The sequence below is a fragment of the Macaca fascicularis genome, chromosome 1, assembly GCF_037993035.2.
Source record: "Macaca fascicularis isolate 582-1 chromosome 1, T2T-MFA8v1.1".
Taxonomy (NCBI): domain Eukaryota; kingdom Metazoa; phylum Chordata; class Mammalia; order Primates; family Cercopithecidae; genus Macaca; species Macaca fascicularis.
The window spans coordinates 80,978,457-81,002,046 of record NC_088375.1 but is presented as its reverse complement, the minus strand read 5'-3'; the positions used below and the strand labels follow the sequence as shown (position 1 = coordinate 81,002,046).

General features: G+C 36.9%; 1 protein-coding gene across 20 annotated transcripts in view; it reads right to left on the bottom strand.

The window, feature by feature from the left end:
- The window catches only part of DISP1 (dispatched RND transporter family member 1), a 205,403-nt gene that overhangs the window by 16,671 nt on the left and 165,142 nt on the right, over positions 1-23,590 (bottom strand). For 15 of the 20 annotated variants that reach the window (XM_065542380.1, XM_065542359.1, XM_065542379.1 and 12 more), the window contains one exon: positions 6,722-6,751. In XM_065542380.1, the coding sequence (XP_065398452.1) occupies positions 6,722-6,751 (30 nt within the window). Of the gene's footprint in view, positions 1-6,721; positions 6,752-9,970; positions 10,231-23,590 lie in introns of all 20 variants that reach the window. The other 5 variants (XM_074037053.1, XM_074037043.1, XM_074037049.1 and 2 more) reach the window with 1 other exon arrangement.

Below are 23,590 nucleotides of genomic sequence, written 5' to 3'. Positions count from 1 at the left end.
TATGTGAGTTCCATGAGGGCAGAAATTCTTGTCGGATTCATTTAGTGTACTATCGGTGGAAGGTGATCAGTATCTACTGACTAAATGAACAAACACCTGGTGCTTGTACTCTCCAGCTACTACAATCTGGCTTTAGTCTCTTCCCACATGTGGGGAACTGTCTCTATTACCAAATCCTACCACCGGGCCCTTTCTTCCAGATGTGCTTCCCACACCCGCATTTGTTACCTCAAATTGAAAGATCTGTTTCTGTATTCCTTCCATGAGGTCCTGGATCACACGTTATTATTTTGACACTTCCAAGTCTTGATATGAGCTAAGTACCCAATAGCAGCTGACTAAACTGAACTTTTTCTAAAATTCAAAATGCATCCTGCAAACTTCTGGTTTCTTGAATCTTTATTAGAAGAAAAGCAAGACAAAATATTTAACTTGTGGACCACTACTCTCAAATTCTCAGCAATGTTAGCTCATTTGGCTGCTACAATGGCTATTTCTGGCTCATTTGAAATAGGATTCTTACTCATATATTTTTGAGTTATTTCTTCAAAATCATGCTAGTAGTTACAAATAATTCTGGTGGCTCTAAATGTCAGTCTGAAAAAAAAAAGCTACTATATGTCTCTAAGAATAGACTGCCAATTTTTATAATCTGATTTCTTTATTGATCTGGCTTTGTGGGGATATTTGCTTCAAATTATAATTCTAGTAAGGTTATTAAAATACAGCGTAATTATGCTTTAAGGTAGCATGTGAACAGGCACTTTTCACTGCTGCTCTTTTAAAGTAATCTTATAAGGCCAGACGCAGTGGCTTTATATGTGGCCTGCAATCCCAACACTTTGGGAGGCTGAGGCAGTCAGATCACCTGAGATCAGGAGTTTGAGACCAGCCTGGCCAACATGGTGAAATCCTGGCTCTACAAAAATACAAAAAAAAAAAAAAAAAAAAAAAAATACAAAAAATACAGGCGTGGCGGCACACGCCTGTAGTCCCAGCTACTTGGGAAGCTAAGGCAGAAGAATTACTTGAACCCAGGAGGCGGAGGCTGCAGTGAGCAGAGATCACATCAGTGCACTCCAGCCTGAGTGAGCAACACTCTGTCAAAAAAAAAAAAAAAAAAAAAGAAAGAAAGAAAGAAAGAAAGAAAGCAATAAAGGAAGGAAGGAAAATGAAAGAAAGAAAGGAAAGGAGAAATCTTATAAAAATAAATAAATAAATAAATACAAGCTCGCCCTTATTCAGAATACCAGTTGCTCTTATGCTTTACATAAATTATCATCTTGTTCAATTCTCACAACAACCCTTGGAGATGAAACTAAGGCACAGACAAGTTATAGAACTTACTCAATGTCACAAAACAAGGAACCTAGATAGTCTGGTTCTAGATAGTCTGGAACCTAGATAGTCAGGCCTTTTAATCTCTGGGCTGTCATTTCTTTCTTCAGACACAAGAGTAACTAGGAACATTACAAATAACTACACTTGGCACAAATGCTTCCCAAAACTTACAATTAAACATTCCTAGCCCTACTTATAGTTAATTTCTCTATGCAAAGTCATATGGGTTCTAAGTTTGAACATTATTCACTAGACTGCAAATTTTGGATTTAAAAACTCATTCAGGAAAAGTGATGCTAGATAAGACAGAATAACCTTTTAGAATAATTCTGAATATAATAAAAACATATAAGTGACAATAAGCTGATTGTGGTTGTTCAAATGTAAACACCAAGTGGCTAGAAGCTTTCACACTTCTAGGACACACCCTGTGCAAAAACATTCTCCTTACTTTATTTCCTCCTCCACCAAATGCAAACTAAGATGAAAGTAACTAGTTTTGAAGCCATAAAGTCCTCTGTCTCAATAGCACATTTGAGACTACATTCATTGCTTTAGACTTAAAAAGAGTCCTTTACATTTTAGACCATTAAAATATCAGCCCTGTGAAATGAAAATGGCCCCAGGCTTATACAATTATTCATTACACTTTATTTTAAATGGATTCATTTTCTCTCAAATGAATCAGAAGTTATGCATTTTTACCTACTAATGTTATCAATAGAGGGCAATAGGCCCCAAATTGCTTAGTATTCATACTGTGGTTTAATTTACCCATATAATGATTTTTTATTTTGTGTTCTTGAAAATCTGCACACACATGTATAACAACCTTAAAAGCCCCATTCAATAATTGCTTTTCTTCCCTTTGAAAACATTTGGTTTTGATTTTACAGCACTGCTACATACCATATACGTGCACTGACTACATATGGAAACTTTATGGCATTAGTGATTTCAGCACATTTCTTCCAAACACGTTTAACCTTGCTTACTATAATTCCACTTCCTTACACGCCCGATGTTTCCCACGCTAACCTTTCCTAGAGACAACTTCACATTTAAGTAATGGGATCACCATCCTGAGTATGTAACACACCACGGGGGAAAGCCCAATCATTCTGAGTAAATTTTACTCAAACAAGTATTTCTCCTCAACACCACAAAATTGCTGAGGCTAATTCTACTCCTCCTGCTATCTGTGCAAAGATACAGTATAGCTGTGGGTACCACATGGGAAACAGAGTTGCATGCGCAATATGAAATCCAGACAATGGTTGTAATATGAAGATAAAAATCCAATAAAGTAGGAAAATTGGAGAAGTAAAGGAAATTAAAAATGGCCTATAAATCTCACAAATATATATATATTTGATGATGTTTTATATATATATACACACACACACACACACATATATATATCTCCATATCCTGTGCATTATTCTCTTTGAAAAGTGGACCACATGTGCAGTAGAAGAATTTTCAAAGGAACCATTCTTTTAACTATCATGTATTCTTCTGCATATCAAATAATACTTGTCTTTCATCCACCTGCTCTAATATTGAAAATCTTTAGACACCACAATATAACTGTAAATGCGGCCCACCTCTGTAACACCTGGCTTACAGCAGGTAGTCATTTTCCAGTGAAAGACCGTTTTCCCGGAGGCCCTACTGCTGCACTAGCTGCTGAGGTTAGGGCCCACAGCTCTTTACAGGGCACTGCGGTATGCAAGTTCACATCATCTTCTCAATAGGTTAAGTCTCAAATAGGAGACAGATCTGAAGGGCTCGTTCTCCTTTTACAGAAGAAGAAACAGAAGCAGCAGAGGTAATGAAATGTGTTCGTAGGTGAACCGTGGATCTGAGTTAGCAGGCAGGCTGCCTGGCATTCTGGTCCAGGGTGTTATGGCCATGCTGGAGTTTTCACTGCTACTCAGTGGAAGCCCCTCAAACATAGTCAGAGATTTTCAGTCACCTTATTATTGGGTTTACTCTGGAAACAGATCAGAAATAACTGTTAAAACAAATAAACGAAGTATCTTATAGAGCCAACTTATGCTCAAGTGACATTAAAATAGGGGCCAATTTTAAGTGGGTCATTTATATTATAACATTCCCCCATAATAAATTTTCCTCTTAGCTTACAAAGATTTTTTTTTTTCCTTGCTCTTTGCTGCCTTTCTCAAAACACTCTTCTTTCTTCTCTTTCCTCTGAGCAGAAAGCCATGTTTCAGATGGTGTAAGTCAGTCCCCACACCAGAGGCTTCCTTTTCGTCACCAACCACCGGATCTTTAACCCCTTACAGCCTGGCTTTTGCTCTCATGACTCTTCTGAACTGCCCAAGTCAACTAACTGTTATTGGTTTTGATCTTCCTTGACCTGAGCAGAATTTAACACTGTTAGCTACCTCTTTCTTCCTAAAAATCCTTTCCCTTTTGGTTTATTCCTTTCTGTTTCCCTTAATAGCTCTTTCTTATTCCTCTTGTCCCTTAAAGATAGACATTTCAAAATGTTATTAAGTCATAACTTTTCCAGTGGCATCAACTATCAACTTAGTGGGAAGAGTGATTGAAGTTTGAGAAAATTAAAAAAAAAAAAAGAATATACAACTCTTTTTTTCTTGTGAAGTAACAAATTCATCCAACATTTAGCATTAAACAGTAAGGATGCAAGGCATTCTGGAAATACAAAAACGGCAGACTTGGATCTTGCCCTCAGGGAATTTACAGCCTAATACAGAAAATAAGACAGGCACATGAATATCTACAAGACAGGTTAAAAAAATATATATGTGTGTGTGTTTTTTGTTTTTTTCTTTCCCCCCTGAGATGGAGTCTTGCTCTGTCACCCAGGCTAGAGTGCAGTGGCATGATATTGGCTCACTGCAAGTTCCACCTCCCGGGTTCAAGCAATTCTCCCACCTCAGCCTCTGAGTAGCTGGGATTCCAGGCACCCACCACCACACCCAGCTAATTTTTGTATTTTTAGCAGAGATGGGGGTTTCACCATGTTGGCCAGGTTGGTCTCGAACTCCTGACCTCGTGATCTGCCCACCTCGGCCTCCCAAAGTGGTGGGATTATAGGCATAAGCCACTGTGCCTGTCCAAAAATATGTGTTTTTTAGAGGCGTACAGATGAAATGTTTTGTGAATTCAATAAGGGAAGCAATAAGTTCCAGCCAAGGTGGGAAAGGGGAATCAGGAAAGGCTTTGTTGGAGAAGTTATAGTTATATGCATATATACTTAAAAGAAATTATAACTTTGTTTTAATAATACCAATTTAATAACAGAGAAAGAAATGAATTTTTTCAAAGTAAAATTTTTAGTCATTTGAAAAACCCTATTTATAGAAAAGTAGAAATTCGTTTTCTTAATATGCCATATTTACTTGCATACCTCTTTCCCTTATTCTTTCTTTCTCTCTTGTTTTTTTGCAAAAATGAAAAGCGAATTGTTAAACAAAATGTGGTATATACATACAATGGAATATTATTCCAGCCTTAAAAAAAGGAGATTCTAATACATGCTACAACATGAATGAACCTGGAAGACATCATACTAAGTGAAATAAGCCAGTCACAAAAGGACAAATACTGTAGGATTCGACTCATACGAGGTACTTAGAGCAGTCAAACCCATAGAGACAGAAAGCAGAATGATGGTTGCTAGGGCCCGGGGGTAGGAGAAAATGGGGAGTTCATGTATAATGGATATAGAATTTCAGTTTTACAAGAGAAAAAAAGTTCTGGAAATGGATGGTGGTGATGGTTATACAACAATATGAATTACATAATGCCAAAGAACTGTACTCTTACAAATGGTTAAAAGACAACATATATGTTATATATACAACAAATATAAACATGTTATATATACAACACATATAACATATAAACATGTTATAACATTTAAAGTATGTCAATATGTTTTAACTATCATATAAACCTGTTATATATAACATATAAACCTGTTGAATATAACACATAAACCTATGTTATATATAACATATATATGAATGTGCGTGCGCTCTCTCTCTCTCTCTCTCTCTATATATATATATATATATATATTTTTTTTTTTTTTCCGAGACAGGGTCTGGCTCTGTCACCCAGGCTTGAGTGCAGTGGTGTATTTCAGCTAAGTAAAAACTCTGCTTCCTAGGCTCAAGAGATCCTCTGACCACAGCCTTCTGAGTAGCTGGGACTACAGGTGCAAACCATCATGCTTGGCTAACTTTTTGTAATTTTTTGTAGACACAGGTGTCCCCATGTTGCCTTGGCTGGTCTTAAACTCCTGACCTCAAGTGATCCACCTGCCTCAGCCTCCCAAAGTGCTGGGATTATAGGCGTGAGCCACTGCGCCTGGCCTATTATGTATATTTTACCACAATTTTAAAAATATATTTTTTTAAAATAGAAGGATAGTTTACTAATTAATATTTATGTAGTAATTTCACTTCAAAGAGAGGATAACTCCCTTGAGGCAGGCATCAGTGTTATCAGCATCTGAGCTTCTTTGGCAACTGAATTTCAAAGATCGCTTAGAATTTCTTAAGTGTAATGACATTGTATCTGGAATTACAATGTGTAAGAACATCTGATGAGAAAATGCTTTTTTAAGGAACTCTTATCTTGTTAACATTTTCTCTGTTGAAAGATAAGCCTTAAACATTTCCACATAAAGGAATACTTCCATTGGTAACAAGATTTTTAAAAAGAAAGACAACCCCTCTGAAATAAATTGCCATGAATTCAAGTCCTGGTAGTTGGCAGAACAGTATCTCTTTCCTCACTAAGTAAGCCACTGAGAAGCCAATCCATAGAAGGAAGGAATGCAAAATAAACAAATATAAATGTTTACACACAAATATAATTTTTTTTTTGAGACAGAGTCTCACTCTGTCCCCCAGGCTGGAGTACAGTGGCACAATCTTGGCTCACTGCAACTGCCACCTCCCAGGTTCAAGCGATTCTCCTGCCTCAGCCTCCTGAGTAGCTGGAACTAAAGGCACATGCCACCATGCTTGGCTAATTTTTGTGTTTCTGGTAGAGATGGGGGTTTTGCCATGTTGGCCAGGATGGTCTCAAACTCCTGACCCACCTTGGCTTCCCAAAGTGCTGGGATTACAAGCATAAGCCACTGCACCTAGCCCTAGACACAAACAGAATTTAATACAGTTAGAAATCTACCTTAACACTAAAACCACTTTTGGAGATATGGAATTCCTCAAGCAGCCAACTCATGGGAATTTCTTTTTCTTTCATAAAAATATGAATGAGGAAAGTGAAAAGAACAGCAAAATATGGAGAAAATACTAGACTGGAAAAAGTATGCAGGTAAGTTTATTATTTAATAAGATTACCCAGATTACTTTACCTTTTTGGCAACTTGAAAGGTCTGGATGGTCTGGAAAAAAAAAAAAACAAAGGAAAAATGATCAAAAACAAAGCATCATAACATAAACAAAGGCTTTACATATGTATTGAACATTTTACTTGTTATCTCTATTACAAAGAATCCTGGAAGCATTAAAAAAAAAAAAAAGGCAATCTATTTGAGAGATTTTAAACGATGAATGTTGGCTACTTTACATACCAGTAGAGACAGCTCAAGTGGCTACTCAGGAGGCAGAACCTTCCCAGACTCCGTATTACCGTCTCCTGATGGAATCATAGTCACACTGTATAATATTCTTCTCTGAGATCTACAGCTACCAGATTCAGTCTTCTCTCTCATAACAGGAATCCACACCCCTAAGCCTCCAATCTAAGCTGCTTCCTTACATAGCAAAGATCCTAACACTTAAAAAAATAGGATATTAGGTATTCTATTCCCTCTTCAAGATACCAGTTGCTTCTCCATTTTTCAATTTCTTAATATCTAACTTCGCAATCCACTTCAACAGATATGGGCTTGTGTTTCCAATCAGCTCTTTCCCATACTCTGTTTTATTATTCCCACTTATCCTTTATACCTTGCCTCCCAGATATAGGATGAGCTTGCTAAAGAAACTCCAAATTCAGTCTCAACCTCCAAACTCTGTATTCCTATCAGATTATTTTTTTCCTATTTACTGGAAAGCATTTAATAATTTGTTGAACAAACAAAAGTACACTGGTTATCACATCATGGTCTAAAGACACATGGGAGTTCCTGAGACCCTTTCACGGGGTTTGTGAGACCTCCCTTTTCCAACTATAGATCTGTGTAAAGTCAGATTTTCTTCATATACTTCATATATTTCAACCAAATGGCATATTGCCATAGATTACAGAACAAATATGAGAATCCTGCTATCTTCTAGTAAGCCACGTGTCAAAAAGATTTGCAAAAATGTAAAACAATGATACTTACTTTGCTAAACTTCTTTGTTTTGAAAAATGTAATTATTATTCACAAAAAGTGTTATTTATGTTAACATGTAATGGGCTTATTAATTTTAATGAGTTTCATAATTTAATATTTGTCAGTTCCAATTCCGATATGGTACATACAGCTATAAGACATAAACAAAAGCTCTTTGAAGATTCTCAACAATTTTTGAAACTGAAAGGGGTTGTGTGACCCAAAGTTTAAGAACCACTACACTAATTTATTGAGGATATATAAATATTTGCTGACTGAATAATTGAATTGCCTAGCCACATACTCTTTCTGAAAATGAAATCTTTCACCAGACTGTACCATACTTGGAGGGAACAAAACAAAATGTAAAAACCTGTCCTCCAAACTTTCTATTTTAAGCTATTACTCTTCCAGTAGTTGGAACCCTACCTTGGAATTTCTTGAAGATCTAAAGTTCTCTTTCCTATTTTCTCTCTCTGTTTACGTTTCTCACTCAGATACATGTATGCACTCTTACAAAGAAACATTTATCTAATTCCTAGTATATCCATGAACAAGACAAACAGGGTTCCCAACTACACAGAGCTAACATTCTAGAACGCACTTTGTATTAAACTGTTGAACAAAAGAGGCATGTGTTCTAAATTTCAAGCTTCATTTACATGCCCTCATTATGGATTCTACGCCCATTAAAATATTAAAACCAAGGAGATGGAACAATCTCAGAAGTTGCAAGCACTGAAAATAATTTTAGGGAATATATATTCCAATTCCACTGTAGCCTCATTTTCAGAGATGGGCCTCAGTTTGCCTTTGGTCTCTCAGCGTCTGAATAATGGAGCTGTAGTGAGAACTCAAGTCTCTTGATGCCTAATTTGCTGTTCTCTGTACTGTGAGTATTTGTCTGTAAAACCAAGCAAGAAAAGCCCATAGGGAAAAGAGAAAGTATTAATCTCTTATACAGAAAATAATTGTCTTTTCTTTTGGCAGATGTGAAACTTAAAGTCTGAGTTTCCACTAAGAACAGCATAAGATAACTCGTTTTTTTGTTTTGTTTTGTTTTGTTTTGTTTTTGAGACAGAGTCTTGCTCTGTCGCCCAGGCTGGAGTGCAGTGGCGCAATCTCTGCGGGTTCCAGTCTTCTCTGCGGGTTCCAATCTCCCCTCGGGTTCCAGTGATCCTCCTGCCTCAGTCACCTAGGTAGTTGAGACTACAGGCGCATGCCACCATGCCCGGCTAATTTTTGCATTTTTAGTAGAGCTGGTGTTTCACCATGTTGGCCAGGCTGGCCTCGAACTCCTGGCCTCAGGTGATCCACCTGCCTGGGCCTCCCAAAGTCCTGGGATTGCAGGCCTGAGCCACTATGCCTGGCCGAGAACTTGTTACTTTAAGAAAAAAGATGAGACTGAATATTTACAGCATTATAAAGGACACCAAAAATGGATTCTTTTTATATATATACAGTAAAGATAATTCATTTTTAAAAATCTAAAAAGATACATTAGATACATAAAAAGGAACCATATCTTATTTGCATTCATATCTCCATAACTAGTATAATGTATGGACCTTAGTGGATGTCAGATCAGTGTGTGTTGGATTAATGAATGGGGATATTTCATTACTTTTCTCATACTCAACAGCTTTGAAATCAGTAGACAACGAATTAAAAAAGCAAGAAGCTAGGGACATAAATATTAACAGAGGTAAATTTTATTTTGTTTCTTTTTTTCTCTTAAACACACACACATGCACACTTTGTTACATCAGCCCATTCCTATCTGTCAATCCTAAACTCTTTCAACATTTTACTAAACTTTGTAAGTTTCTCTTTGTGCCTCTGTATCCTATAGTATAGGCTCTCTGTTCAATGCTGCAGGAACCATTAGTTTGTTGGTTAATCAGAAAGGTTAATTAAAGAGAAACATTTTTTGAAGTTCTACATACATTCCTTAAATATCTAATAGTAACTTAAACATAAATGTCAATCTGTTCTTACATAAACCATAGAACTGCTACATTGTCTATGACTGAGTTTTTGAGGACTTCGGATACTTGTGAGTATCCTGGGTATACTGACTACAATATACATCTAAATTTTGATGATTTTTTCCCAAATCTTTTACAATTTTTTCTCCCGTGCCTAATTCAACAGTATACATTTTTTGTAGCAATTAACCTTTTTTTCCTAAGGCTACAATTTTCTTTTCATGAAAACAACTTTTTCTTTTAGCATCTATATATAAGTGAACTAAAAAATTTAATCAGATGACATAATTACCAAAACAAGCCAACTGGCATGCATGGGTTTGGTAAGCACACTTGTCAAATGCCGGGAGCAGAAGTGTGTGGCTGTAGGAGAGCAGCCTCCTGACCTGCAGCACTCAGCTGGCCAGGGCCATCCAAGTGTGCAGAGAGGAACGGAGCGCAGGGCCACTCCAGTGAGCTGGTGAGGGCTCAGCAGCTTTACACAGACTGGGCTTTCAGTGAACACGTTCACATCTGAAGAAGCCACGAAGCACGCTTAGTTTTCTGGTGAATCTACAAAAGACCAAAAACCCCCAAAACCTGTATTTTCAAATACAATTACATATTGATTTTTCAATATGAGTTTTATAGGGATATAATTCATATACCATATAATTCACCCAAATAAAGTTTACAATTCCATGGTTTTTAGTACTTTCATGAGTTATGCGACCATCACTATAACTATATGTTGATTTTATTTAAAAATTTTTTAATTTAAATTCTTTTCTTTTGAGACAAGGTCTTGCTCTATCACCCAGGCTGGAGTGCAGTGGGCCAGCTCACTACAGTCTCCATTTCCTGGGCTCAAGTAATCCTCCTACCTCAACCTCCTGAGTAGTTGGGACCACAGCTGTGCGCCACCACACCCAGTTAATTTTTTAGATTTTTTATTTGTAGATGTGGGGTCTCTCTATGCTGCCTAGGCTGGTCTTAAACTCCTGGGCTCAAGTGACCCTCTCGCCCAGGCTCCCAAAATGCTGGGATTACAGGCATGAGCCACTGTGCCTGGCTTATACATTGATTTTAAAATAATATGCTGACTGGGCACGGTGGCTCACGCCTGTAATCCCAGCACTTTGGGAGGCCAGGGCGGGCAGATCACCTGAGATTGGGAGTTCAAGATCAGCCTGATCAACATGGAGAAACCCTGTCTCTACTAAAAATACAAAATTAGCCAGGCATGGTGGTACACACATGTAATCCCAACTACTCGGGAGGCTGAGGCAGGAGAATCAGTCGAACCTGGGAGGTGGAGGTTGCGGTGAGCTGAGATCGCACCATTGCACTCCAGCCTGGGCAACAAGAGCGAAACTCTGTCTCAAAAAATAAATAAATAAATAAAAAGAATATGCTATCTGAACATCAGTGATGAAACTATTAATGAGCTATGAAAGCAAATGTATTTTTCCAGAGAGTAAGGCCCTGGACAAGGAAGCAAATCACTTGTCTACAAAAATCTTAATTTTTCACTCCCCGTGTTTCACTTATGCATCCTTAAAAGTACATCTTGAATTTCCAAGAGAAATTACGAGATTTTGCTATCTTTAGAACTAAAATTATCCTCACAGCCATAAGTCTGGAACATGTACTGAGCAAAGAAATGGTATTTTGCTATAGACATTTGGGTTGTAACAAATGTAAACCCTCTCTTTGCCACTTTTTCTTTTAACTAAATAGAAATTCATGTATCTATGATTAATTTATTCCCTAGAGAGAAACAACTAAAGATCATCATAGTCTTTCTGCTTGAGTAAAGATTTCACTTTATGTTAAATTTGAGACAGTAAGTAGAGAGAAACTATCTTTTTCCAACATTCACCTTTTAATAAAAACAAACCCAAATAAGCAACAATAATCTTCAGTGGGAACATTTTCCTCTTCTTTGATTAGGTTTTTAGCCTTTTTTTTTCTGAAGGGAATAGGCCCAAGGAAAGATGACATTTGCGTGTCCCACCACACACTCCCACAGGCTGTGGTGTAGGTAAGCTTCGGTCCCCAGAGAGTCCATCAGCTGCAGTGTCATTCTTTCTCTCCCACTCAAGAAAGCATTTCTGTATGCAAGTGAGTGACAGTGACATTATTTTAGGGCTAAGCTCACATTTGTTTTTTAAAAAGCAAAGCATGTACAAACTGGGGTACTCATAATTAGTAATAAATTGCCCTTGGCACTTCACACTTGAGAACTGTAACAGCAGTTGAGAACCTTGGCTATAGTACTCTGATGACCAGTGAACTGCGGTATGTGTACATATATCGGTCAAGAGGACAACTAATGAGACTATAAAGTTCTCAGAAGGAGGGACAGTGGGAGGTACCAAGCGGAGTAATCAAAATAATAGGGGTAGATATAGAGGCAACGGAAATTTTTTAAAAAGGTAATAGAAAAAAAGGAGTGTGAAAGGGGTAAAGTTAAGAAACAGAAAAAAAGTGGAAAAGCTCCTAATCGTCTATTTCTTTGTTTTGCTCAACTTTTCCTTCTTTTAATAATTTTTGGAGAAGGGGAGCTTGTAGAGTAAAGGAAATGAGAATACTGAAATGCAAAAACTTTCCCATCAGTCTAGAGAATTCTTTCTAGACATAACTGCAGAATTAATACCACAACTTACAAAGGGACAGTCTCAGGCGGGTGCGGTAGCTCACGCCTGCAAATGTCAGTACTTTGGGAGGCCAGGAGGAGGACTGCTTGAGGAGTTCAAGACCAGCCTAGGCCTGATAGTGAGACCCTATCTCTATAAAAAATAATAAAAAAAAAAATTAGCTGGTGTGGTGGCATGCACCTGTAGTCCCAGCTACTCAGGAGGCTGAGGAGGGAGGATTGCTTGAGCCCAGGAGGTCAGTGCTGCTGTGAGGCAAGATTGCACCATGAAGAAAACATACTTTCAGCTTTATGGTAGTAACAAAATTTTTAAGCAAAAAGTGCTGTAAGTAGCACAGTTTAACCTCAAAAGTCACATTGGATTGTGCTATATTCTCTTTCTGTGAGAGGCTATTCTGCAAGTAGTAACTTCAGTTCAGCACTGGTAGGTTAGGAAGAAAGTATTTGAAAATAAAAAAAATCCACACTTCAATGCATATTCTTTAAAAGATTCCCAACAAAAACAAAGCCATTCTTCATATTAAGTATTTCCATGAAACATCACTGGCACACTTGTGTTCTATCATGAAGATGAAACAGATACCCTGCAGACAAGCTAAGCTTGGCCTCTAACCCATTTTTCATGCACCAGAGCTAAATGTTTATGGTCTGTGTCAAGTGATTTTAAGGATAACAAAAACCACAACTACTTGTGTGATGCATTTCCTAAATGCTTACGAGATGCTGACTCAAAAGTGTTGGTCATCTTGATGTCTAGAATTGTTAAAACTGAACAAAGTGCCAGCTTCTATATAAAAACTAGGAGGCATGTGACAAAGGTTGGGAATGGCGAGACTAACATTTAAAGAGCGCCTTATAAATACTATGCACTTTATAAATATTAAAAAAAGAAATGTAGTATATATTGAATAACCATTTTGAGTATCAGAAAAATACTTTTTTCTCTTTAAGAGAACAGTGAACTTAGAAATCAAAAGATGTGAAGTTAAAGTCTGGACCCTGAAACTTATTAGTTGAATGATCTTGATGATCTTGAACAATTCCTTTAATTACTCAGGATTTGTGAGAATGAGATAATACTTTAAAATAAGCTGGTGTATGTAACAGTTTTCTACAAACTGTTGAGAATTATCCAAGAGAAAACAGGTACTACTACCACACTATTATTTTTTCATCCAAAAATGGCATTCAAACATCAGTTAGGAGTAATGCAAAGGACTCATTTAGAGTAAAGCATAAGGTCCCTTTATTCGTCAGCACTGTACACTTTTATGATTTACTTAACAAGATCAACTGATTCTTGCTACTAGCTGAATGTAACATAAAAATCGATGTCACACCCATAAGCCTAATTAGAATAAGAGACTGTCAGAACTGTAAGAAACCTAAAAGTCATCCCACTTAATACCTTTATGAAGCAAAGGAGAAAAGGGTCTAAGATCATAGAGCAAGTCAATGGCAGAGCCAGGTCTAGAATCCAAACATCTTGACTTGAACCTGTGCTTTATTGGCCACACACTGAAAAGGAAAACGTGCACACTGATGCAGGCTATGAGGTATTGCTTGTGAACTAAAAATGAAAAGGAACACAGAAATGGGAAGAGCTTCCTAACCAAAAGCAAATGGCACTTGTGCACAAGAGGGCATATGCAACGATGTCCACTGAAGTGTGGCTTACAATAAGGAAAATAAGTGAGAGCAACCTTAATGTTCACTTATTAAGAAGAAGATTCTTAAATAACCTTAATGTTCACTTATTAATAAGAAGATTCTTAAATAAATGGTGGCACATCCATGTAATGGTGCACTACACAATGTGAATACACATTCATATACGAACATATACATACACATATACTGATATGGAAAGAATTTTAAAACAAAATAAGAAGTTTCAAAACAACTCATACTGTATTCATATGAAAAAAGAAAACTAAATACAAAATTCGTAAATGTATTTTAGAAGCTCAGAAGGGAACTTGGCAAATCAATAGGCCTGTTTACCAGAGAGGAAAGAAAAGGATTAGGAAAAGAATCAAGAATGACTTTCATTTTGTATTTTTGAATTCCTCATGAGCATATGTTCATAAATTAGTCGTATAATTAAAAAGTGAACTGAATTTTTGTAAAGGGTAACTGCTTATGTATTCATTTATGTACATGTGATAGAAACATTTTATTTGAAAATTTCTCACTTCTACATAATTTGAGGAGAATGGGGTATCCTGGCTAACTCTAATTTAGATGAAAAGAAGTAACATAGATTATACATTTCCAAAAACTTAAACTACATTTAATACAATCTATAGTTAATTCACTGCCAGTTTAAGTGACACCAAGTAATTTGATGACCACTGGAATCACCTGGGTAGCTAACTAAAACTAGAGATTGCCAACCCCCTCCCCAGGGATCTGGTTCAGTAGGTCTTGAAATAGAGACTACACAGTCAGAGCTTGAACCACTGTCTTGGACAATCTGCCAGGAAAATATGACCTCCAGACAAGAAACAATTAGAGAATAATACAAGAAAGTAATTATAACATATAGGTATAGTACAGACATTAAGTGAATGGGAAATAGGAAGATAATATTGGACCAGAGTAGTCCAAAGAATAGCCCCTGAAACTTGACCTAAGAAACAGAATTTGAATTAAGGTTTGACAGAAGTAGGTTTCAGATAGAGAAACAGAAAGCAGAGGGAAAGGAAACAAACCTTGTGTCAACAACACCTATAAGCAAAGTCAGTGAGGATTTACTGTGAAGGAACAGTGAGGATGACAACTTACTGGATTGGGGGTTGTTTGAGGGGAAGCAAGAGACTGAAGTAGATAACAGAAATAGGAAGCGGCTAAAGTTTCTTGAGTAACAACTGATAGGATAAAACCACTATTTTCGGAGGACTGATTTGGTAGTGATGTGCAGGATGAATTAGCCAGAGGAAACGCTAATGGGAAGGAGAAGCAGGTTAGGAGCTACTGCAGCGATCTAGGATAAATAGAAAGAAAAAAAGGAAAATAATCTTTTAATAATTCAGAAAGCCTCTGACAATCTTATCAATATGTGAATCAAAATTATAAGCATCGGCCGGGCGCGGTGGCTCAAGCCTGTAATCCCAGCACTTTGGGAGGCCGAGACAGGCGGATCACGAGGTCAGGAGATCGAGACCATCCTGGCTAACACGGTGAAACCCCGTCTCTACTAAAAAATACAAAAAACTAGCCGGGCGAGGTGGCGGGCGCCTGTAGTCCCAGCTACTCGGGAGGCTGAGGCAGGAGAATGGCGTAAACCCGGGAGGCGGAGCTTGCAGTGAGCCGAGATCGCGCCACTGCACTCCAGCCTGGGTGACAGAGCCAGACTCCGTCTCAAAAAAAAAATAAAAAAAATAAAAAAAATTATAAGCATCTATTGTCATAAATATATATGGTATTACAAGAAAATAATTCTGCTGACATTTTGGATAAACCAAAGTTTATGTATCCTATGCATGTTATAACAATATATTTCTATATTCACTATTATTTAATATTTTATATAATTATGTAAGTACAATTAGAAGTGCCTCAAACTATTATTGAAAATAATATCAGTGCCTACTGAAGTGAAGTTAATGATAATTTGAGTTACAACACAAATAAGTTGTTCAAAAGATTAGTCTACAGATTGAGGGTATGGTTGTATAAGCATATTTTGGGACTTACATTAAGCCTAATTCAAATATATTTTATTACCTTCATTAAGATAAGGTACACACACATTTCTCACTTTCAAAATTTTATGGATCTTACATAAAATACTAAAACCTTTCTGCATTTTCACTATAAACTATACAAATTGCATAAAGAGCTTGTGTGTTAATTATAACTCAGTGAAGGTATGTTTCCATTTCTTAAAGTAAGTTCAAATTATGTATTTTATATCTAAGATTCCATCTCAAATTTGCTCATTTATTAACAGGACAAGGCCTTTATCAATGAGACCATACATCAAAAGTATAAATACAATCATAATTCATAAATGTGTGAATTCTCTTTTCCTCCAACATTTGCTTAGTTTCAATTTTTAGTTTGTCTACACTGTGTTCAATGTAAGAACTGTTACTTGAGCTCAAAATTACAGAAACATTATTAATCTTTCTTAAGTTCATTTCCCACATATCTTGGATCATTTTGTCCCTACAAAATTACTCAGTATTGTACAAGGTTGAGTTTGGAAGTGTAAAAGTCACACCTGCTATCAAAAAAATCCAAAAAACAAAAAACAAAAACATGGGGGGTGGGGGTTAAAAAATAATAAAAAATCCACTGTATCAAAATGAATTCCAACGGTGTAACCAATACCTTGCAGCTGTTGTGATATCTTCATTTTACAGGCTGGGAGGAGAGACATTTCCCTCAAACTTGTATAGAAATTCTTTAGTTATGCTTCTAAGGACAAAAATATATGGTGAAATTGATTTTTCTTCCTGATCTAAACGTTCTCATGCTTAATCTCTAACTTAAAATTTTTGTAACTCAAATCATTGTCAAAAGCTTTAAAAAGGGTCAAAGCAAAACTCTAACAATCATCGTTAATAAAAATAATATTGATTTAGAAAAAGGTTTTCTTCTCAAAATCTGAGATTAGAAAAGAAAAAAAAATCAACTAAACTTAAAATAATTAAACTGAGGAAACAATGAGACTTTTCTGAAGAAAAATAGGGAAAGCCCCAACATGCTGGGGCTGCATGATCTCAAACTGTAGTAATGTCCTTGTTACACTTTGGCACTAGGGCAACCAGGGAAAACTTTAAATTCATTGTATTCAATTTGTCACGGCATAGATTCTGTTTGCAACTCCAGAATCTATTATATATGCCAGTGACACCCAAATACTATGTGACAACTTTTAGAAACGAATTCTAAAGTATAATGTATTTTTAATAGACGGCAATGAGAAATCAGAGGACCAGTTTCAAACTGGGTGTTAATCTTGGGTTTTAACCTCTTTGGCTTCAATTTCATCTGTAGAATAAGGAGAGTTGGATTAAATTATTTCTAAGGTCCTTTCCTGCTGTGAGATTCTATTGTATTTTCCTGTGGAATTTTAGATAATTCAAATCACCACATATTTTAGTCTCCTAAAGTATTTCAACACTCTGGCATGGCTAAAGCTGGTGAGCCAGGTTCCTGTAATCAAAATTTGACGGTAAAATATTTCACGTGAATAGGCAATAAAAATGATCCCTCCATAAGGTAGGCAAGAACTAGTATTTTAAAATGCTTTGAAAAATAATGCTGGCTCTTTATGTGAACGGCTAGAGACAGACTTTTAAAATGACTAGATAAATGGCTTAATAAAAAAAAAAAAGTGTTCAAAAATGCTTGTTAGGAAGACAGGGCAGAATTCCCCATCTGTCTGCTTTAGATGAAGGTGGAGATTGATGAGCGGGTGACACCAGTAACACATCCGTGTTGGTGCACGTCACACTGTAGGAATTAATGCCAGGTTACTAAAGACGGTCATTTGAGATTGCTCAGGAATCATCCAGTTTACCAACTGAGTGAGTTTTATCAGAAGAGCAAATATGAAAGAGTGCTCAAATTAAAAGGGGTATTTAAAAATTTCCCAAAGTACTTTTCCTGAGTTTCTCATTTACTATCTCAGAAAGGCAATATACACCCCTCTTTTTTCATTCTAAAAATTTTCCTTTAGTAGACTTTTTCACTTAATGTTTTGTCTATTCTAGAATGTAAACTTTAATTTTTAAAGGAAAAGGAAAGCTTTAATGAGGAATATATTTTCTGTTTTAATGTTGGTTTTGTTTTCTGATTATAAAACTAACACATTCATTTTCTTGAAACCTAAGAAAATGCAGAAAATTTCACAATCACCCATATTCTCACTACACAGATAAAACATTGTAACTCTTTTTGATGTATTTTCTCTGAATATTTTTTCCTTTTTGCCTAAATATAGAAATTAAATATAAACAAAATTAGGATCATACTAGATGCATAAAGTATTATCACTTTGGATTAGCATTTTCCATGTAATTAAAATCTTCTGAAAACATGAATTTTAGTAGCCATATATTCCATTATATTTGCCATTACTTATATATCACACGATTGTAACCATACTACTATGTTATGTTAGATCTCAACTTGTTTCTCATTTATTTATAAGAATCTTGAATTAAAGCTAGGAAACATAACATCCCCAATTGTGTCAAACAGTTTTCCTTGTTTGTGGTATTTTTTAAGATGGTTTTCGGATAGGCATTAAATTTTTTTTTCAAAACTTGTAATTTTTCTTTGTAGTTTTTTTTTTTTTTTGGAAACCGAGTTTCACTCTTTTTGCCCAGGCTGGAGTGCAATGGCATGATCTCGGATCACTGCAACCTCCACCTCCCAGATTCAAGTGATTCTTCTGTCTCAGCCTCCTGAGTAGCTGGGATTACAGGCACGCACCACCACGCCTGGCTAATTTTGTATTTTTACTAGAGATGGGGTTTCACTGTGTTGGCCAGGCTGGTCTCGAACGCCCGACCTCAGTTGATCCGCCTACCTCAGCCTCCCAAAGTGCTGGGATTATAGGCCTGAGCCACCGTGCCCAGCAATTTCTTAGTAATTTCTATGACTGTTTTCACAATTAAAGAGTCATCCTTGATCCAGATGTTAGTTTTTCTCAATTCCACTTACTTAATAATCTAGGTCAGCTCTATTACTTTCTGATGCTTCAATTATCATCTTTGGTAAAACTCTTTTTTTTTTTTTTTTTTGAGATGGAGTTTCGCTCTTGTTGCCCAGGCTGGAGTGCAATGGTACATTCTCGGCTCACTGCACTCTCTGCCTCCCGGGTTCAAGCGATTCTCCTGTCTCAGCCTCCCAAGTAGCTGGGATTACAGGCATGCACCACCATGCCTGGCTAATTCTGTATTTTTAGTAGAGACAGGGTATCATTATGTTGGCCAGGCTGGTCTCGAACTCCTGACCTTAGGTGATCCACCTGCCTCTGGCTCCCAAAGTGCTAGGATTACATGCATGAGCCACCACGCCCAGCCAAAACTCTGTTTTAAGGGGAAAAAATAATCTAAAAATTAATTTTCACAAAATGTACAGCACCCAATGTTGTGAGAATAGTAGCTAATCATGGCACACTTGTGCAGTTATGGGATTGAATTTCCAGAGTCTGGCTGAACTGTCCAAATTGGCTGAACTGTCCAATGGGCTATAGTTTCATGCAATCTAGTAACAGTTGTTCACTGAGGTTTAATTAACAGTGGAGATGAACGTAGATTCTGAGTCGAATGGGTCCTTCTAGAACTACAATAGTGGTAACAGAAATCTCTCAGTTAATTGGTGCCCATTTTGTTAGCCAGGTTTTGGGAAACTGGGCTATGAGAATAGTGGGAAAATGGGGATCTATTTTCTGTTTCCTCATTTCCTGAAGGGGAGTTGCATATGGTTTCTTGGCTTGTAAGAAGAAAGGAATTTTAGTCTGACCTCATTTGAGAATGGGAACTAAGTGGAAGTCAGGAGCCCACTGAGTTATCAAGGGGTTTGACTTTATGGAAGTTTTATATGTCCTGTGCAGTCTATTTCATTTTTCCTGGAGTATCCATTGATGTGTCTACCAGTTCCTTTCGCAGAATCACATTGTTTTATTTTGGCTTCAACATGGGCAAGTCCCAGGGCAGAATACATTTAAAAAATCCTAATTCCCTTTTTGAGAATGGGTTTACAGTGTTATTCTTGCATCTGTAGCTTGAAAACAATTCTAGTCAGTGAAAGACTGGAGGATTAAATGGGCCCCAAACCAAATATAAGAACTATAATTCTCTACGGTATGCACATACTAAATTATAGTCTAGAACAAAGATCCTGAAGGGGCTTTCAGTTCATTCAGAGCAACTTCATAACACGACAAATGCATGAACACCAAGACTCCCATATGCTTTCCTTGTGCATACAGATCTTTCTTACAAAGCAAACTCACATTCAATGCCAAGTCAACTGAGCTTACTCAGTTTTCCCAGAACCTGACTTACATCATAGGTTGAAGTATTTTGGAGGAAAAAGGCTTAATATATGTAGAATCCAAGGGCTCTCTGTTGTCATAAATGTTCAAATCACCCTTTCTATTCCTTCTTCTGGACTTAAATCTGGCTCTTTCGTATGGAAAACTTAAATCTTTCTATAATCTTGGCTTGCTTCTAGATACCATCTTTGACAGAGAGATAGAAAAGATGTGTTACTACCTTTCCTAAGAAGGGTTGCCTAAGGACAGCCCTTTATTTTCTCAGCATTATTAAATCATTCCTTTTGTCATCTCTTCTCCACCCTAAAATGGAACACTAAGAAATAAAAGATACAATTTCTACTCTTAAGTACCAAACTAGGAAGATGAGAGGCTAACAGAGATGCAAATAAGAAAGCAAATAAGGGAAGACAGGTGCAAGAATGTGATCACATCACAAAGTCCTCCACTTCTCGGATTCTGAAATCAAAATGCTGCTTAATGTTGCCATCTTCAAATCGAGGGGGAATATTTCTACATACATATCTATTCCCCCTTGATTTGAAGATGGTGACATTTTGAAGATGGCGAGGTGGCAACTCAGAGTGGAATTGGGTTTATTAAGAAACTCTAGTAGAGCAGACCTGAAGGGAAATCATCTCCCTCTTCCTCCAACTGCACAGATCCTCCCTCCCACTCCATACCAGGAATACGAAAATTAATAGAGTATTGTCCCTGCTGTCCAGGTATACACAGACTAGTCAAGAGGGAGAAGGAAATTTTAAGACTGGTGGTGGGGAGAGTTCTTAAATCCCTCATGTCATTCTTTTAAACCATTCTGATTTCACTCAAGTCTTCAGTGAAAGGCACTAAGTTAAAGTGTAGAGTTTGATGCATTTTTACCTGTGTACACATCTATGTAACCACTACCCAGATCACGAGATACAACTTTCCCCAGCACCCCAAAGGCTCACTTGTGCCTCTTCCCAATCGATAATCATACCCTGTCCCCAGAGGCAATCAACATTCGGGCTTCTATCACCACAGATTAGTTTTGCCTAAAGGATCACCATTTAAAGACAGCCAAAAATAAAAGTTTAAGCAAAACCTCACATAATTAAAATTCAGGTTAATTCAAGTTTATGAAAATACATAAAAATGAAGTCCTAGTAATGTTTTAGTCTTAGTAATGACTCCAAATGAGATTTAATTGATTTTTTTCTCTTGACGTTTTAGAAATACCTTTTCCAATGACTTATAAGGTACAGATCTTATATAACCTATAGAAGGCTTCTGACGAGCAACAAAACTTCAATGATCTACAACAAAACTACTACTGGTACTGTTATTTGTCATTACATTATTTTTACTAGATTATTACTTTTTAAATCCATACTATTCTGCCTCCCTACATTTTAGTTTCTTTCCAAGTTTGAGTTCTCGCCTGAATCTACAATATCTAGTTACAATAAGTGCATATACTTATTGTAATAAACAAAGAAATGCTTCAGTGTAAAAATTACAAAGTATAATCTTTAACTCTGATACTTTGGTTTGACAGAATATATCTATCCATCCATCCATCCATCCATCCATCCATCCATCCATCCATCCATCCATCCATTTATTTAGAGACAGGATCTTGCTCTGTTCCCCAGGAGTGCAGTGGCCCAATCATGGCTCACTGCAGCCTTGACCTCTTGGGCTCAAGTGATCCTCCCTCCTCAGTCTCCCAAGTAGCTGGCACCACAGGCATGTACTACCATGCCCAGCTAATTTTTTTTTTTTAAGAGACGGGTCTCACTATGTTGTCCTGGCTGGACAGAATATTTAAATAAAGCTGTCCTGCAGGCTAATGTGAATATAACCATAACAGTGATAAATATAGATAGGAAATAAAGATATGAAATTTTAAAAACTTGATGGGGGTAAGAAAAATGCTGAGTGAGACATTATGGAAATGACAGTCACGTGAAAGGGTGGAAGAGGAGGCTCTGTGAATTGTGAAAGAGGGCAGAAATGGTCACAGTGCACAAAATAAAAAGAAAGAAAAGCATAAGATCATGGAATGCAAAAAAAGAAAACTTTAAGAAGAGGTGGTAAACAGAGATTGCATGCTATAGAACTAAACAGGAGAAGAAATCAAATGAGTTTGTCAAAGGAGTCACTGACCTGGCATTGCCAGGAAAGTAATGGTGACAGAAGTTAGACTCCAAGGCACTAGGAAGAAAAAAGACCATATGAAGTCAAGGTATTAAGTATAATAATACATTTAAAATAACAACAGTCGACATTTACAGACTTTACTATGTGCCAAACACTGCCCTACGCACTTGACATATATTACAATATTCTAAAATTCTTAAAATAATCCTATAAGGCAGGCATAGATTTTATAGATGGAGAACTAAGGCACAGAGAGGTTAAAGAAGTCACCCAAAGCCACATAGATAAAGAGGCAGGATTCAAACCCAGGCAGCCTACTCTGGAGCCTACATTCTTAACCACTAGGCTATACTGCAGCAAAAAATTTCTATTGTTTTCATAAAGTAGAAGGTGCTGCTGCCCATGTATGGGTGCTGAGAGAGTAAACTATGATTTGAGTTAACAAGGGATAGAAGAATACTTGAAACAAACAAACAAACAAACAAAAACTGAAGGAAGTGTGCTTGGGAGTTAGTTAGCCATTAGAACTAACTTGTGACAGAAGCATGAAACCAGAATGGGTAAAGTCTGCACTGTTTCCATTTTCTTCCAGCAAGCAGCGTTTGTTAGCCTGGGAGCTGGAGCAAAGGCATCAAAATTCCTGAAGATGACAACACAGAGCTTTAACATTTAAACTAGAAAATTCAGTTCAGATAATTTCTCCAATTACTACTAGCATTTCCAAAAACCCACTGAAAAACCCACTGCATATCCTGCACCAGGTAAGGTGTTAAAGTACAACATGATATAAACAGGCTAAAGAAATTAGGTGGAATTCTTCTTCAGGGTCTGTGCAAGGTAGCATTGTGAATATGCTGTTTCTATGACCTAAAAATGACCAGGGCAGCCTACGACACATCACCTATACCCTCATGATTATTTGTGTGATTTCAGTTCTACGATCTCAAGACTGAACCTGTACAGCACCTACTACGTAGTAAGCACTTAACTGTTTCTTAAGCTATTACTGAAACGAAAAAAAAAAAAAAGTTATAGCAAGAAAACAAAACATATTTCATTCTCTTGTGTTTGCACAGCATAGAGTGGTGATTAAAAGGAAGGCCTCGAAT